This window comes from Onychostoma macrolepis, chromosome 25 (assembly GCF_012432095.1).
Source record: "Onychostoma macrolepis isolate SWU-2019 chromosome 25, ASM1243209v1, whole genome shotgun sequence".
NCBI lineage: Eukaryota > Metazoa > Chordata > Actinopteri > Cypriniformes > Cyprinidae > Onychostoma > Onychostoma macrolepis.
In genome coordinates this window covers 22,223,456-22,239,982 of record NC_081179.1, presented here as the reverse complement: position 1 = coordinate 22,239,982, position 16,527 = coordinate 22,223,456, and the positions used below count along the sequence as shown (strand labels likewise).

General features: G+C 37.0%; 2 protein-coding genes across 3 annotated transcripts in view; one reads left to right on the top strand and one right to left on the bottom strand.

Annotated features, from left to right (window-relative positions):
- Positions 1-1,560: 1,560 nt before the first annotated feature.
- On the bottom strand, positions 1,561-13,804 carry slc2a13b (solute carrier family 2 member 13b). Of its 2 annotated transcripts, none has more exons than XM_058767109.1 (11): positions 13,520-13,804; positions 12,063-12,551; positions 11,829-11,988; positions 10,356-10,561; positions 9,905-10,013; positions 7,633-7,796; positions 7,432-7,552; positions 6,624-6,749; positions 4,625-4,743; positions 4,390-4,542; positions 1,561-2,286 (listed from the first exon to the last, which is right to left on the bottom strand). In XM_058767109.1, the coding sequence occupies exons 1-11, from the start codon at positions 13,659-13,661 to the stop codon at positions 2,072-2,074; spliced, it is 2,004 nt and encodes a 667-aa protein (XP_058623092.1). In that variant the 5' UTR covers positions 13,662-13,804; the 3' UTR covers positions 1,561-2,071. The 2 variants fall into 2 exon arrangements, with proteins under 2 accessions (XP_058623092.1, XP_058623093.1); XM_058767110.1 differs by having other exon boundaries at positions 12,063-12,548.
- An 80-nt stretch (positions 13,805-13,884) lies between these two features.
- lrrk2 (leucine-rich repeat kinase 2) overlaps positions 13,885-16,527 on the top strand; it is a 46,841-nt gene continuing 44,198 nt past the window's right edge. Inside the window, exons 1-3 of the mRNA XM_058767081.1 lie at positions 13,885-14,026; positions 14,210-14,289; positions 15,072-15,169. Of these exons, the coding sequence (XP_058623064.1) occupies positions 13,891-14,026; positions 14,210-14,289; positions 15,072-15,169 (314 nt within the window). The 5' untranslated portion in view covers positions 13,885-13,890. The remainder of the gene's footprint in view (positions 14,027-14,209; positions 14,290-15,071; positions 15,170-16,527) is intronic.

Sequence of the window (16,527 nt, the reverse complement as noted above, 5' to 3'; positions counted from 1 at the left end):
GAACACTAGAAGCAAAAAACAAGTCAATCTAACTTGATGCATGTACCAAAACCTACTTTTGAAAATGATAACAGAGTGAATCTGCACACAGAAGAAAAAAAAAGAAAAAGAAACTGTATAGAAACTTTTGATTTGAAACAATTAGTTTGAAATTAATTTCAATAAATACAAAAGAACAGCAAGTAACACACCGAATTAAACACAAATAGTGCTGTCAAATGATTAATCGCATCCAACATAAAAGTTTTTGTTTACATAATATGTGTACTGTGTATATTTATATATACACACACATTCACGTATATATTTATGTTATTTTTATATATTAAATGTATTTATTTATAATATAAATTATAGACGTGAATATTTTCAAAATATATACTGTACGTGTGTGTATTTATATATACATAAATATACACAGAACACACACATATTATGCAAACAAAAACTTTTATTTTGGATGCGATTAATCGCGATTAATCGGTTGACAGCAATAAACACAACATTTTTAAGTAGAAAGACTGAAAGAGAATCTTTTGTAAAACATACTCCAATAACATAATACCTGTATAAATAGGTCCAAAACCATGTTTAGAGTGTAGTACCAGAGAAAATATCAAAACTACCAAAAAAATAAAAATAAAGTAGTGAATCCAAATCACAAATGATTATCCTTCAGTTTGATTATGAATTAATCTTCAAGTTCACATACAAGGTCATCATTACTGCAACTGCAGCAGAGAGATAGAAAGAAAAACAAAATCAGTAATAAGAGTTAAGTTGATTTGATCTCTTATGTTAGATATATATATGAGTTTTTCCACACAACATGAAGTAGATTTAAGCTCTACTAAAATCAGAAAATAATTTCAACTTGTTCCCCAGTTTATAAAAAATAACAAACAAATGATAAAGCTGTATTTAATCTTATTTGCAGTAATTATCACTGATATGTAGGAAATTCTGCTCTCTGGTTCCAAAGTGGCACAATGCAAAGCTCCCAACTCCAAACGGGGCTAAAACATCAAACACTGCGGCTTCATTCAACAATAACACGTCTACAAAATCATCAGTCACCACCACCATGAGCCCGCATCCTCAAACCCCATCCACGAGTCCACCGAAGGAATAGTTCAGCCAAAACGCTGCCATTATTTATATCAGTTTGCGGCTATCTCTCAATGAATTATATATATGTTTTATATTTGTCTATAGTGCTTTTTGGTGCTTTACAGTTCATGGTCACTATTAAACTGTCACTGTAAGGAAAAACAAACATGTGAAGATCCTTAAAGTGTTAGTTCACCCAAAAATGAAAAATCTGTCATCATTTACTCACCCTCATGTCATTCCAAACCCCCATAACTCTCTCTCTTATTTGGAGCACACGCACACACACACACACACACACACACACCTCACCTCACGTCATTACAAACCGGTAAGCAAAGATATTTTGAACAATGTTGGTAACCCAACAGTTTCAGGTCCCATTGACTTCCACATAATATATTGTATAGAAGTTAATGGGACCCAAAACTGTTGGGTTACCAACATTGTTCAAAATACCTTTGCTTACAGGTTTGTAATGACATGAGGTGAGTAAATGATGAAGAATATTTATTTTTGGGTATATAGAAAAGAATAGAAAGGCCTTTAAGAAAAAATAAGGTTTTAAGGAGTGTAAATGACGATATTTCATTCATTGACACAACATTCATTAAAAGATTAGTATCAGAATTTTTATTTAATTTTTATTTATTTTTGTTAAAGTATATGCACATGGGTCACACTCCAGAGCACTTATTTGGATAACAATCTCACTTCCTGTTTTCATGGATCCAGACAGCTTTTACTTAAGTAAACGACGCATTTGCCAATAACACTACTAATCTGTACATGTGCAAATACAATCACTGCAGAAATATCAGATGATACCTTGATGCTTATCAAGCATCAGTGTAGTTAAATTGACACAACTGTGGTTTTGAAACATGAGTCAACTAGAACGTTGAATCTCTGGAATGGGAACCACAGCATCCCTCACACCACAAATCATCTTCATCAGTGTCTATTCATCATCAGTAACGTCTTCATCAGAGCGGTAGTTTCCTCCCTTTACCCGAGTGTAATGAACGTTCTGACTGCCACCGGCTCCACAGCTGCACAGCTGCCTCCCGAACAGAGACTCGATCTCCTCCAGATGCAGACCCTTGGTCTCTGGCAGACAGCCCACCACAAACACAAAGCCCAGCAGAGCCAGACCAGAGTACAGGAAGAACGCACCTGGACAAAGGAGACATTCACACTGAAATAAATATAAAATAATCTCATTTTCTATTAACAAATTTCAGCAATAGTTCCCATACAAGTATAGATCACATTCTGTTTATTTTATTAACTGATTATTGTGAAATTGTGGTGTTTGATAAGTCAAAAACCAGCTAAAACCAGCCTAAGTTGGTTGGCTGGTCTAAGCTGGAAATAGCTGGTTTTAGCTGGTTGGTCAGCTGGTCTCCCAGCCTGGCCAGCTAAAGAAAAGGTCAAAACCCTCTATAACCAGCCTATAAACCAGTTATGAACAGGCTGGAAGTCCAGCTAAAACCAGCCAACCGGCTTAGGGAAGCGGGGAAGCATCATTACAACAATTAGGGTTAGTGATTTGATCAAACCCCTAAACTTATGTATTAAACTTTGGTGAGTACAGCATTGTTTGTGCTATGGTTATAAATTATCCATGAACAACCACCTAAAACACCTTAACAACCACTCAGAACACCCAAGGAACCACTCTGAACTATTTAATAACTGCATAGCAGCTCACCAAAAACACTCAAAACACAATTCAGCCAGAAAAGCCTAACTCCATAGCAACCATAGAGCAACATGCTAGAAACCACCCCATCAAGTGCACAGCAACTACTCAAAACAACCTAATTGAATTAAATGACAACAAGCTTAAAACACTTTAGCAACCACCCACCTAGAACACCCTAGCAACCCCAAAGTAATGACCCAAACGCTACTGTAGCAACCTCACAGCAACACCTTATCAACCAATAAGAACATGCAACGAAGCACCCAAAACTAAAACTCTAAAAACTACATCACAATGAACATTAAACTTGCAGAACACCTTATAAACCATTCAACTAGAACAGGCACCAATATAGCAAGTCCTAGCAACTGCAAAGCAATGCACAAACAAACAATCACCTGAACACCATCAATGGTGTAGCTACTACCCAGAAAAATCTAACAGCTGAATGACAACATACTTAAAACACGAGCCCCAAAGCAACTCTAGCAACAACCTGAACACTGTAGCAGCCACATAGCAACACCCTATCAACCACTAAGTTCAACCAAGAAACCACAGAACAACTAGACTAGAACACCCTAGAAATTCCCATGCAACTGCAAAGCAACAAGCAAGCAACCACCTGAACGCATTATCAACAGCATACCAACTACTCAGAACCACATAGCAACCGCATGACAACAACTTTAGCAATGCCCAACCATAAAGTAACACCCTAGTAACCAGCCAAATACTCTAGCAACCACATTATAGCAACACACGACCAACCCCTCAGAACACCTAAGCAACAATCCAGAACAACCTAGAAAACTGCATAGCAGCATACACATAAAACCTTAGCAACCACCTTACTATAACACCCTAGCAATCACATAACAACTCCCTAGCAACATGCTAGCAAACCCCCAAACAATCATCTACTGCATAGCAACTACCCAGAACAACCTAGTAGCTGTAGGCCTATAACAACAGGTTTATAAACACTCAGAACATCTTAACAACCTCAGAAATTCCCTGATAAACACAAAGAACACCCTAGCAACAAAAAATAATGCTCTAGCAACCACCGAGAGCACCAAAGCCACCACCCAAACCAACCGAGCAACCACATAACACACATTCGAGAAACACTAGCAAAGCCCTGGAAACCACACAAAACATCCAAGCTACAACCCAGAATAATATAGAAAACTCCATAGCAACATACACCAAACACCTTAGCAACCAACCCAACAACAACACCCTAGCAACCACATAACAACTCCCTAGCAACTGCAAAACAACATGCAATAAACACCTGAACACCCATCAACTGCATAGCAACTAGCAAGAACAACCTAGCAACTGCATGACAACATAGGAACCACCTAACTAGAACACCGTCAACTGTAAAACAACCCTCTAGCAACCACCCAAACACCCCATCAACTGCACAGCTACCCAGAACAACCTAGCAACTGCATAGCAACCACCTAGTGATTTTAGCTGCTGATGGAATCTGTATAGTACATAAACACCGTTATGGTGTTCAGGGTTGTTTGTGTGTGTGTGTGTATACTGTGTTGTACCGTAGTATGTCAGGTACTGGGCCACATGGAGGAAGGTCAGAGACACAAGGACGTTACAGATCCAGTTGACCCCGGCAGAGCAGGCGTTCCCTGTGCTCCGAGCCCACAGTGGATAGATCTCAGAGTTCACCGTCCACGGCATAGGACCCATACCTGCTCCAACACACAAACTGACATTAGATTTTATGATCATTAATGGCTACTTTAAGCTCCAATGAACTGAGAAAACTCTCACCTGGAGCAAAGAAGGCCAGATACAGAATGAGACCCAGCAGAACAATCCAGGAGTTAGACGTTGGGCAGTAGTTATAGGCCCAGAATACACCTGCACTCTCCTGCGTGCCATTGGAACACCTCAATAAGACATGATCAAGACAAGACTTAATCAAACTTTTAGATTAACATTTAGTTTAAGTTTGCAGTTTGTAACATAGCTATCCTTCAATGTAAACAGTCTGCAATGTTATTAATAAAAAAAAAGCATGATAAATTAAAATATTGTCTATCAAAAGAAAGAGTCGACTCTGAACCGCCTAAACAAGTCATCATATTTTCTAATCTTCTACCGGTTACCGATATACGTCACTAGGTAACACATTTGCATAATCCCTCCCTGGCCACGAAATACGAACACTCTGACCTGCCCACAAACACATCCACTAGTTAGTGTGTTTACATCATGTCGAGAAGACCCTGTATTCTGTGCTGTGAAAGCAAGTTTGTTTTGTTTTCATTGACGAAAAATGATGATGTGAATAATCAGTGGTTAAAATGTCATTTTTTCCACGATACCACAGCAATACAATTCGAACCATTTGTTGTGTGCTCGTCATTTTACCGAGGACTGCGTCTCTAATCTTGCCGATTTCAATGCGGGATTTGCTAAACGCTTGTCCATCAAAGATAAGTCCGTACCTTCTTTATTTGGACCAACAAGCATCTCCGAACCACAACCTTTAAGTACGATTGATACGCTATGTGTGCATTTTCAATTGAGTGCTCAAAATATCACTTTTTTTTTTTTTTGGTGCTAATATGCTATGTATACCTAATGCAGCTTTAGGTTTACAGGTAAACCACAATATTACTGTCTAACTGAAATAGTTCTGATAATTCGCTGTGAACCCACTATTTCCTAAGAATGTGTCAATTAATGTAGACTGACGTTCTAATTACTTCGTTTAATAATAAAGAATGTAGACATATTTTGGTTTACGGACTGTATTGTTTCATCAGTTAGTCATGTTAGCACTCTGCTAACGTATCCACCAATATTGTTTTGTTAAGTGTTTACAGTTTAGCAGCTAAACTTTAGCTGTGGGCACGATTCGCTTGCATAACTGTTAAACAAAATGTTTTTGTTTTATGTCATTATTTTAAGGACGGATTGGAGCACTATATTATTGTTTTATGTAAAGGTGCATGTTTTGTCAATGGTAGCCAGTGTTGCCAGATTGGAAATGCCCAAGTATCATATCAGAAGCTCAAAATTATTTTATTTGGAAGAAAATTATCGTACACGAGCCAAACGTACAGAATAGCCTACTATTTATGTAGAGTGACAACTTTTTGACATGACCTGCAAATTACCACAATGGATAAATAACTAGGAGTACCTTACACCGTGTCTACACCGCATGCGCGAGTGGCGCGACAAAATACTATAGAACCATATACGCAGCATTGATAGTGCTCGTTGGCTTAAAAGCAGGGCACCCTCCTGCATTCTGAGGTGTGCACGAACGCATTTAGAGTGTCTGTAATGAGCCGATTTCGTGTAGGAGTATAGCAGCCCTATGATTACAACTACCATCATTTGAAGTGTCACAAAATTCTGAAATTATCGTACATTATGCGATTTTTTTCATTATTGATCGTACATCGTACAGAGGTCAAAATTATCGTACAAATACGATAATTATCGTACAAATACGCTAATTATCGTACGTCTGGCAACACTAGCTTGGTAGCAATCGCTAACTTGCTCCTGTACTCCTCTCTGTACCAATCACAACAGACTTGGCCAGCTGACCAATCAGAGCAGAGTAGGCTTATGGAAGGGAGGGACCTTAAGCTCAGAACTACTTCGAACAAATTTCATTAATATGATTAAGTTGTTTTTTTAATAAATATACTAAATTAATAAATAAGTACACCACAAGTGCACATTCAGTACAATTAAGTACACTTTCTTTTTCACAAGGCCAGAGACATGCATACAGTAGAGGTATTACCTGCCCGCTGCAGCTGCTTCAGTGTTGGCCGCGTACACAGGCATGCATGAGGACTCGACCACGCCTGTGCCATTCTTACCATAACAGTAACCACAGTCTGGATTCAACATGCAGGATTCACAGAACCTTTAATGTACAGACAGGAACAAACTCCAGTCACACTAGTGCGCTAGATTTATATATGTCAAGCAGCACATTCAAAATACAGTTATACAGTTTATGGAGCACAATCGTCAGACTCCTGAAGTAAAACGTCCCATTAATTTTTTCCACAGAGAGATTGATTTTAATAATTGATTGCATATAAAACTTCCAAAACACAGCTCTAATATTAAATAGATAGTTCACATCAATATGAAAATTCTGTCATCCTTTACTCACCATAAAACTGTATGACTTCGTAAACAATGACAACATTTTCATTTTTGGGTGGAATATCCCTATAAGTGCTATAAGCTTCTGTAAAAGCCACAAGCAAGTGTGATTTAAATTGATTTTTTTTATAAATCTGATTAATAGTGTAATTCCGGCTAAAGAACTAGACTACCCATACTCCTGAAAAGAGCTCCACCAATCAGAGAAGTTGTTGTTACCACAGGAATGAGAAAGCGCTCAGCTGCATGTTCCATCTCAGAAGTATTGTAGAGGTCTTTTAACCTCTCAAACTACTTTTATGTTTGTACATCTGAAGTTATCTTCAAATAAATTGTACTGTTTTTTTCTTTGTCTTTTATTTTTTCCTATTTGCATAGACTTTATTCTGGTACAATCCGAAGGTCAATCTAGTGTTCTAAAAAGCAAAACTCACCCATATGTAATGCAGGTGGAGTTGTGGAGGGAGGGGTCATTGGGGTGAAAGGTCACGGGTGGAGAGGCCTGAGCCGAGAGCAGGAAACCCGCAGCGAGAACCATCAGACTTACAGCAGTACCTGAGTAATTCACAGCATACCGTCATAGCAATGTTACTGTACATACTTCAGTCTGTTAATAAGGGTGTTTGAATCTTCACCTAGTATGCTGCCCAGAGTCAGCTTCCTGCGGCCCACCCTCTCCACGAGCCACACGCCTAATAGAGTAAACAGGAAGTTGGTGAAGGCTGTGGCAGCAGCCAGCCAGATGGCCATCTGATCATTCTGTACTCCAGACATCTGCAGAATGGTGGCGCTGTAGTACCTGCAGCATTCAGAGATATCATTTAATTCCCTTAAAGTGCCCCAATTATGGATTTTTGAAAATTACCTTTCATGCGGTGTGTAACACAGCTCTAAGGGAATGAAAACATCCTGCAAAGTTTTAAATCTGAAAGTGCACCGTGTATAAAGGTATTGTTTCGCAAAAGAAAGACTCGACTCTGCATAATTGAAATAAATCATTTTTAAAATGAATCCCAAGCCGTTTCATGTTGACGTCAACATGAAACATTAGCATATTGCCCGCCCACTTGTTGGTCTTTTCAGGTTGGTCTGAATGAAAATGCAAATTCATTCTTCGCCACTAGGTGCCCTTTTGGAGCGGTAAAAATAGAGGTTTCCCCAGCAACGCTGTACACAAAGCAGCACTGCACTCACAAACACTGCTTTATCAGGCATTACAGGCAAGATCAAATGAAAATGCGACCAGTCACCGCAGATTAGTTTCACGCAAAAGAGGGGTTTGGAAAAATGAATCATTGAGCGAATCGTTTGGGAATCGTTGAGCAAGTATTTTTACCTTACTTGCTCAACGATTCCCAAACGATTGTGCATATAATATACATTTATGCATATTATAAGACAATGAAAGTGTTTTTTTGACCTTGCATGCATGTCAACCTGTTGTTGGGGAATCCCAAAACCAAAATATTAACCTTTCATTACCCATAATAGGGGCACTTTAAAATAGACAGTCCTGTTATATAACTGGTAATTGGAGTCCTCAAAATGGCTACCAATGCTGCCACACTACTCCTGTTGTTTCCACTGTGTGCAGTGTGGATAATGTGCACAGTATGCATACTACTTTTGAAAGTTCACACTGTTGCATATGGTTTCACATACTATTCTTAAATGAGAATGCAGTATAGTATGGAAGCTTGCAACTTTCTATCTCATAATTATGGGTTAATGTATTATAATTACAAGTTTTAAACTCATAATTGAGGCCTTGACAGTGTTAATTATTTGGCAGTCAATGGGACAGTCACAAGCCTCCCGGTTTCCATCCAACATATCTTAAATTGTGTTCCGAAGACTAACGAAGCTTTTACGGGTTTGGAACGACATGGGGGTAAGTGATTAATGGGTTTTGCCACCAAGTACTAAGTCATGTTTTGCGAAGGGGTCAAATACTTATTTGACTCATTAAACTGCAAATCAATTTATAACTTTTTTGAAATGCATTTTTCTGGATTTTTTTGTTGTTATTCTGTCTCTCACTGTTCAAATAAACCTACCATTAAAATTATAGACTGATCATTTCTTTGTCAGTGGGCAAACATACAAAATCAGCAGGGGATCAAATAATTTTTTCCCCCACTGAATATCTCACAATTCTGACTTTTTTTCTGAGAATTGTGAGATTGTGTATTGCGTATTGTAAAATAAAAAGCTGCAATTCAATTCTGAATTATACTGTAGCCTTCAATTCACAGCAAGGACGATGATGATAACAATAACGTTAACTAGTGATGCACTGATTGGATTTTTTTTGGCCGATATCAATACCGATTTTAACAAACAATTACTGTCTGATTCCGATATTTGTCACTTCCTCACTTATTTAACTTTTGTCATTAAAACAGATTACTGTTTGATCATGTTTTACTTGAGCAAAGTTCAAAAACGTATACAGTACATTAAGATATACTAGCTAGTTTATTGCTGATGGTATTAAATTGATTTTAAAAAATGGCCGATAAATCTTGACAGCCGATATATCGGTGCATCTCCAATGATAACTATAAAGTTGTAATGATCATTCTAATTCTACAAGAATAGAGTAGTCCACTTCACAGCTGTAACAATAACACCACAGAGGAACGATAGCTTTGGAATCACTTTCAGAACTATTTTTCCAGCTGATGAATGATAAAAATATTGACATCCAACTAGAACCCATCCTGCTTTAAAGAGCTACAGCATTTAAAATAACAAAATGACAGCAGTTATAATAAACAGAATGTTATTGTGCCGTGTTGTGGACACTAATATAATTATCGTTAAAGTTATTGTTCTTGGTGTGAACGGGTCTTTACTCATAATAGCAGAGAGTCAAATGGACTCAAATGTGCTCTAGTAACCTACATGACCGTGTTGATTCCCGAGAGCTGCTGGAACATCTGTAGGCCACAACCCACGATCAGAGCACGACGTGCTGGAGCGAACGTCAGGATACGCCACAACACTGGACCCTCTAGTAGATAATCAATCAATCAGTGAACATTATACAATTATCGTAGAGTTTACACAGTTTTGACAACTTAATTTCTAGTCATTTATGATTACTTGATTAGGTTTTATAAAAATTATTTTGATTCTGGTTGATCAATGACAAATTTCAATGACAAAAAGAACAATAAGGTTGTTTTTTTTAAGGTTGAATCACTTTATTGTATTTCTCATTTCTAAGTTGCTTGGATAACCCTCTGCTAAATGAATATAAATGTAAATGATTCACTCAAAAAGCTAAAATCTAATATCTCTATGGCCTAGAAAACACAATTTTAAATATTTGCAGGTTTCTGGATGATCTCACCTCCAGCATCAATCTTCTCCTCCTCAATGCTGCTCCGTATGCTTTCATACTCTTCATCCACATTTACACCGCCGCGGATTCGACTGAGCACCAGCCGAGCATTCTGGGTATCTCCTTTCTGCAGGAGCCAGCGGGGACTCTCTGGGAGGAAGAGGAACCCCAGGAACTGCAGCACAGCAGGAACAACTGACAAACCCAACATATACCTATACATCAACACAAAAATCAGGTTCTTATGAAACACTTATATATCTCATTTTTATCTCACGTTCACATTCTCTACTGTTCCAGCAGAATGTCTGAATATGACTTTTTTTTTTGTGTGTGTGTGACCCTGGACTACAAAACCAGTCTTAAGTAGCATGGTTATATTTGTAGCAATAGCCAAAAATACACTGTATGGGTCAAAATTATAGATTTTACTTTTATGCCAAAAATCATTAAGTAAAGATCATATTCCATGAAGATATTTTGTAAATTTACTACTGTAAATATGTAAAAACGTTGTTTTTGATTAGTAATATGCATTGCTAAGAATTCATTTGGACAACTTTAAAGGCGATTTTCTCAATATTTTAATTTTTTTGCACCCTCAGATTCCAGATTTTCAAATAGTTGTATCTTGGCCAGATATTGTCCGATCCTAACAAACCATATATCAACGGAAAGCGTATTTATTCAGCTTTCAGATGATGTATAAATCTCAATTTCGAAAAATTGACACTTAAGACTGGTTTTGTGGTCCAGGGTCACATATATGTAATATATTTATATTGCTATATAGTAGTTGCCAGGGTATTATTATTCAGTAGCTGATGTGTTCTGACAATTTCTGTTGTTTTTTTATAAATATTTTATACATATTGAATATATTATTGAATTGAATATACTGTATATTTAACTCAGTCACTCAGAAAAGTAATAGCACCAGTGTTTTTTATTGTTAACTAAAACTGTTAGAATTGTTTTTGTTCACTGAAATAATAAATAGATGAAAATGATAAATTAGATGAAAACTTTAGTTAAAATGCTTTGAAAAAAGTAATACATAAGTAATAAAATAACTAAAATTTACTAAAAAAACTAATATATAAAATGACAAAAGCACAAAACAAAATTACTAAAATTTTAAATTAAAACTGAATATAAAAGCTAATTCAAAATATCAATAAATGTGATGTGTTAAAAATAACACCGTCTCTCCCCAAGCAGCATGAGCCACTGGATTCACTTTTGTATAGTTTGTATTAATATTGACTACTTATTAAATATTATTTTCATATATTTTATTTAATAATAAATAATTAATTTATTTTTATTAAATAATTTCTATGTTTAATAAATTTTATTGGGTTGCAGCATCTTGGCCAATCAGTGTAAGCAATTCAGACCTTATGGGTGGCAAACATATAATAAAATCTTATAATATTTTTATAAAGACAGATTTAAGGTAAAATTTCAGTTTTTACTCACCTCCAGCCGTCATGGGGCAGGTAGCTAAAGGCCCCGTCCACCAAGCTAGCTATGAACTGCCCACCGGTGATAAACAGTGTGTTAACGGTGACCAGCTGACCTCGGAGTTGAGAAGGGGACACCTCAGCGATGTAGACGGGCACGGTCATAGACGCAATTCCTAAAGCACACAGGACATAAAAAATGATAAGGCGCACAAACTGAATTCAAAAAGTTGTACTATATATAACTTACCTATCCCAAGCCCAACCGTAAGCCTCCCACACAGAAGAACCTCTTTGTTTTGTGCGACGCTCATGATGATTCCTCCAGCAGAGAAGATGAAGCTAGCGAGCAGTATGCAGATTCTCCGGCCGTAGAGCCCGTTGAGATACCCTCCAACCAGAGAGGAAACAGCCGCGGCACCAACAGTGATGGACACCAGCAGCTCCTGCCACAGAGAGCTCAGGTTCATCTCCCTCTTGAGCAGGAGCATGGCTCCAGACACCACTCCCGTATCATAACCAAACAGGAATCCACCCAGAGCCGAGAAAAAAGCCAGGGTGTAGATGAAACATGGAGAGCCGTGCTGGTCAGACCGGATCTGACGTGTGAACGTGGGTGAGTCATGTTCTTGGTTGTTGGCCTGGACATCAGATGGCGTCTTTATCAAGCTCCTCTCGTCCTCAACTCTCCTGTCTCCTATCAGCTCCTCCATTCTCTGCAGCTTATGCACATTGTCTACTAAATCACAAAGGAAACACCTTGAGATCATCACATGATCAACATTAACAAAAGGCATGATGTAACCCAACCCAGAATGACCACGTTGGCATTACACACACCTCAAACCATAAGTGAACATCTACAAATCAAATCATGGAGGTTATATATTAATTCTTTAAATGTCTAGAGGTTTATATGAGGGATTTATTTATAACACATGTACTGTACAGCAAAATCAATCACATTTTTGTGGAAAATATCACACAAACACTAGGTTATTGTGTGATTCGTAGTGATTCACGAGCGCAGTTGTTCTTTTGAATCGGTTCTGGGTAATGACAATCTGTTTGTTTGTTAATCACACGTTTTGAATGACCTGTACAACGCATTTTAACACATCGTGGTGGAATACAGTGTATTTTAACATATAAACACCCGATTAAATGCCACACGGCGGACGTTTGTAAACTGAGCACAATGAATCAGTGAATCACTTTTGGATTCGGTTCGCTGAAGAGAATCGCTCGAACGAACCGATTCGCATAAATTAATTAGACTTTTCGGGTCCACGCCACAAACCCCAAATAAAAGCTCTACGCTGCAAGTAAGCGGAATTGCTTCATTTAGTGTGTCGTACAGTGTATAATGTTTCATCGACTGCAAACGCAGTGATATCTCGGGCTTGTATATATGCATGTATTAGCTACAACAAAATACATCGAAATTAAAAAGTGTCGCGAAATGCATGTCACGTTTAGATGAATGCTTTTAGAAGCTATTTTTATTTTCATATTCGTATTTTTATAATATCGACTCATAAAACAAGAAAATGCACAACTTCCTCTATGCACACACAGACATCTATTGTAGCAATAGCTAACGCGTTTTAAAATGAACAATGCAGCTTACGTGTCTCGTTACATAGCCTACCTATGCATGTGAATAGATTCAAATAGGTATATTTGCGTTCTCCTTCTGTAACCTACCAGCAAGACGCTTTTCTCGGTGCCTTTGACAATCACTCCGTCCTCCTTCTCTTGCTTTCACTCTGTTGAGCTCGAACAGGAAGTTTGTGAATTCTTGAGTCATATGATTCATAACGCAGCGCCGATCTACAGCCGCGAACATGACCGAGATTTCTTCTTTTCACCGCCGAGAATGAAATCGGGAACTAAAGCCTAGTCATTTCAGTCTTTACTCTATCATATCTCATGTTCTGCTTTGCATAAATATGGCAGAAGAGCTCGTGCGCTGTGAAACAGATGATGATCTGCAGCAGCAACATTGTGTCCACAACATGGTCAGTGAGTATCAGAAGGTGCTTTAAACTTCTGTTTGATGTCAGATACAGAAGAGCATGGCTGATAAAGAGGAGCTAGGGATCAGGCTGAAGAAGCTGCTGGTGAGGTTGAATCTTCAAGAGGGGAAGCAGTTGGGCACCATGGTCCAGATCATACAGGACCTCCTGTTCCTGTCCCATACGGATCACTGTGGTGAGTTATGACCACTGAGAGAGAAACTGTGTAGCCTGTGCTTTGTTAACATTTCTGATGCATGTCTTAATATATTAATAGACAGCTAGGCAAACGTTCAGAATGGACCCCCCTCTGTGTGCCTTTCCCAGTGGGACATCTGCTGGGATATTTTTAGCTCTGTGTTCTTCTTTTGTCCTGCAGTTGAGCTGTTTTCCGATCAGAATGTCCATATGCCTCTGATGCTGGTGCTGTCATCGCATTTCAACAGCAAAGTTCAGCAGGTAGTCAGCATGTTTTGCCTGCACAAATTACCTGAAATGCTCAATAGTTCATCCAAAATGAATGTGAATTAAATTGAATACAATTCTGTCATCATTTAAATGCCCTCTCATGTCGTTCCAAACCATATGACTTTCTTTATACTGTGGAACGGAAAAGGAGATATTTAGAAGAATTGTCATGCTGCTCTTTTCCACATAAAGAAAATGAATAGGGACTGAGACAATGATCCAAAATGATAAAAAAAAAAAAAAAAAAAACTTTATTTTCTTAAATGGTATAAGGTATATCATGTGCACAGTTCATTTTTTTTTTTTTTTTATTGATGATCCTATTTGTGCTTGGACACACGTTTTAAAAACACAAGTTTTCATAACAATGCCATAAATGTATCATTTTTTGGTCCATTGTTTTAAGTGAACAGGTTTTTTGTTTGTTTGTTTTTTGAAAGAACATTTGAAATCATCATAAAAAACTATTTAGATTTATTTTTTTATTATTACTATACATTTTTGTGTAATAGAAAGGTTCTTAAAACTTTAATTTTAAGAGTGCATGTTCAAATGTGAAAAATTATCTTTGACGTGAATGATAGTTATTTGTTTATAGATGATTCAAATAAAATTGAGATTAAATACATTATTAAAATAATATTTTGATTAATAATAATAATAATTGTTTTGATTAAATAGTAATTTAATTTCAGTGCTTTATTAACTAAGAAAAGTGATGTGGGATCCAGTAGAAGGTTTTTGTAAAGAGTGCTGCACTGTTTTAATCACAGGTAGGCTGGTCTCTGCTGTGTCGTCTGATGGAGATCTGTCCCAACACTCTGGATAGTCTGGCCAACCCAGATGAATATGAGTTTACAGAGGTGCACAAGTAAGTCTGAGCTATTTCTATGAGCTTGTATGGGCTCCAGTTTATATAGTATAGTACATTGTACTTTTGTGTGTGTGTCTAACATATATATATATATATATATATATATATATATATATTCCATGGTTCGCAAATGCACGGATGATTATCCCTTACACACACACACACACACACACACATATATATATATATATATATATATATATATATATATGCTGGTTGAGATTAAAGGTCTTTGACTAGGAGGTTTAGTGCATATATAAGAAAATTCAGTTCAGCTTATTTCTATAGCAATTTTCACATTATAAACTAAACAAAGAGTGCCTCAGAAAAACTCTAGATGTTAAAGTATAGCTATAAGAAGAAATCTTGGGTGGAACAGATACTCCTTGAGGAATTCTGGGCTGGCACATATTAAACAAATAAGTAAACAAATTTATGCAAAGTATCCATGCACACGCATAGGCACATGTAATTTAGCTGCACAGTATTTATGGCAGGTTTTAATAATCTGGTTGAATTCTAATGTTTTATTATTATATGATATATTGCATATAAATAATACTACTATTATAAATATCATAGAAGTCCATGTGAAATGGCAATAGTAAAGATGCAGGCTCAACACAAAACAATGATAATGGCAGATATGGCAGCGAAGGGTGGATCTGAGTTTGACAGGTGCTTGAAGCCTTAGAGGGGCCATTTAAGAAAATATCTTTCATCCGCAACTGGATTTAGCTGTGTTTAGTACTGCAAATAATTTAACAGAAATAATTTACATTGAGCAAGGAACCAGTGTGCTACATGGAACTGATAATATCATGCAGTATTTGTAGATCTAGTTAGAATTTTAGCTGCTGCTTTTTGAAAAAGCTGCAGTGCAGTGTATTTATGAATTCATCCAGCCAAAAGTATATTGTAATAAATCATGTCTCGAAGTTATGAATGTGTGAACTTAATGTTCTGCTTGAAAATAATGTTATGTAACTTAAACATTTTTGAGGAGGAAGAATGTAGAGCTGATCATATCACCTAATGGAAGCATGTACAAGGAAACAAGGGCTCAGGACCGAACCCTGTGGCATACCATAGTATTATATGGCAGGGGTTTTCAATTAAAATTACAAGAGGTCCTATTTCTATGTTTCCTTCTCAACAGAGGTCAAAACAATACTTTTTCTGAATATTTTTACATTTCCACAGCAGCAGTACTTTGTTTAAATAATAATGAAAAAGGATCTAAGCCAGGCTATTTGTGTGAACACAAATTTTTTACAGAAAACAAACATTCTAAATCTTTAATTATCTACTTTTTATTTTATGTTTATTTGTTTTCAAGGGCAATATTTGTTTTT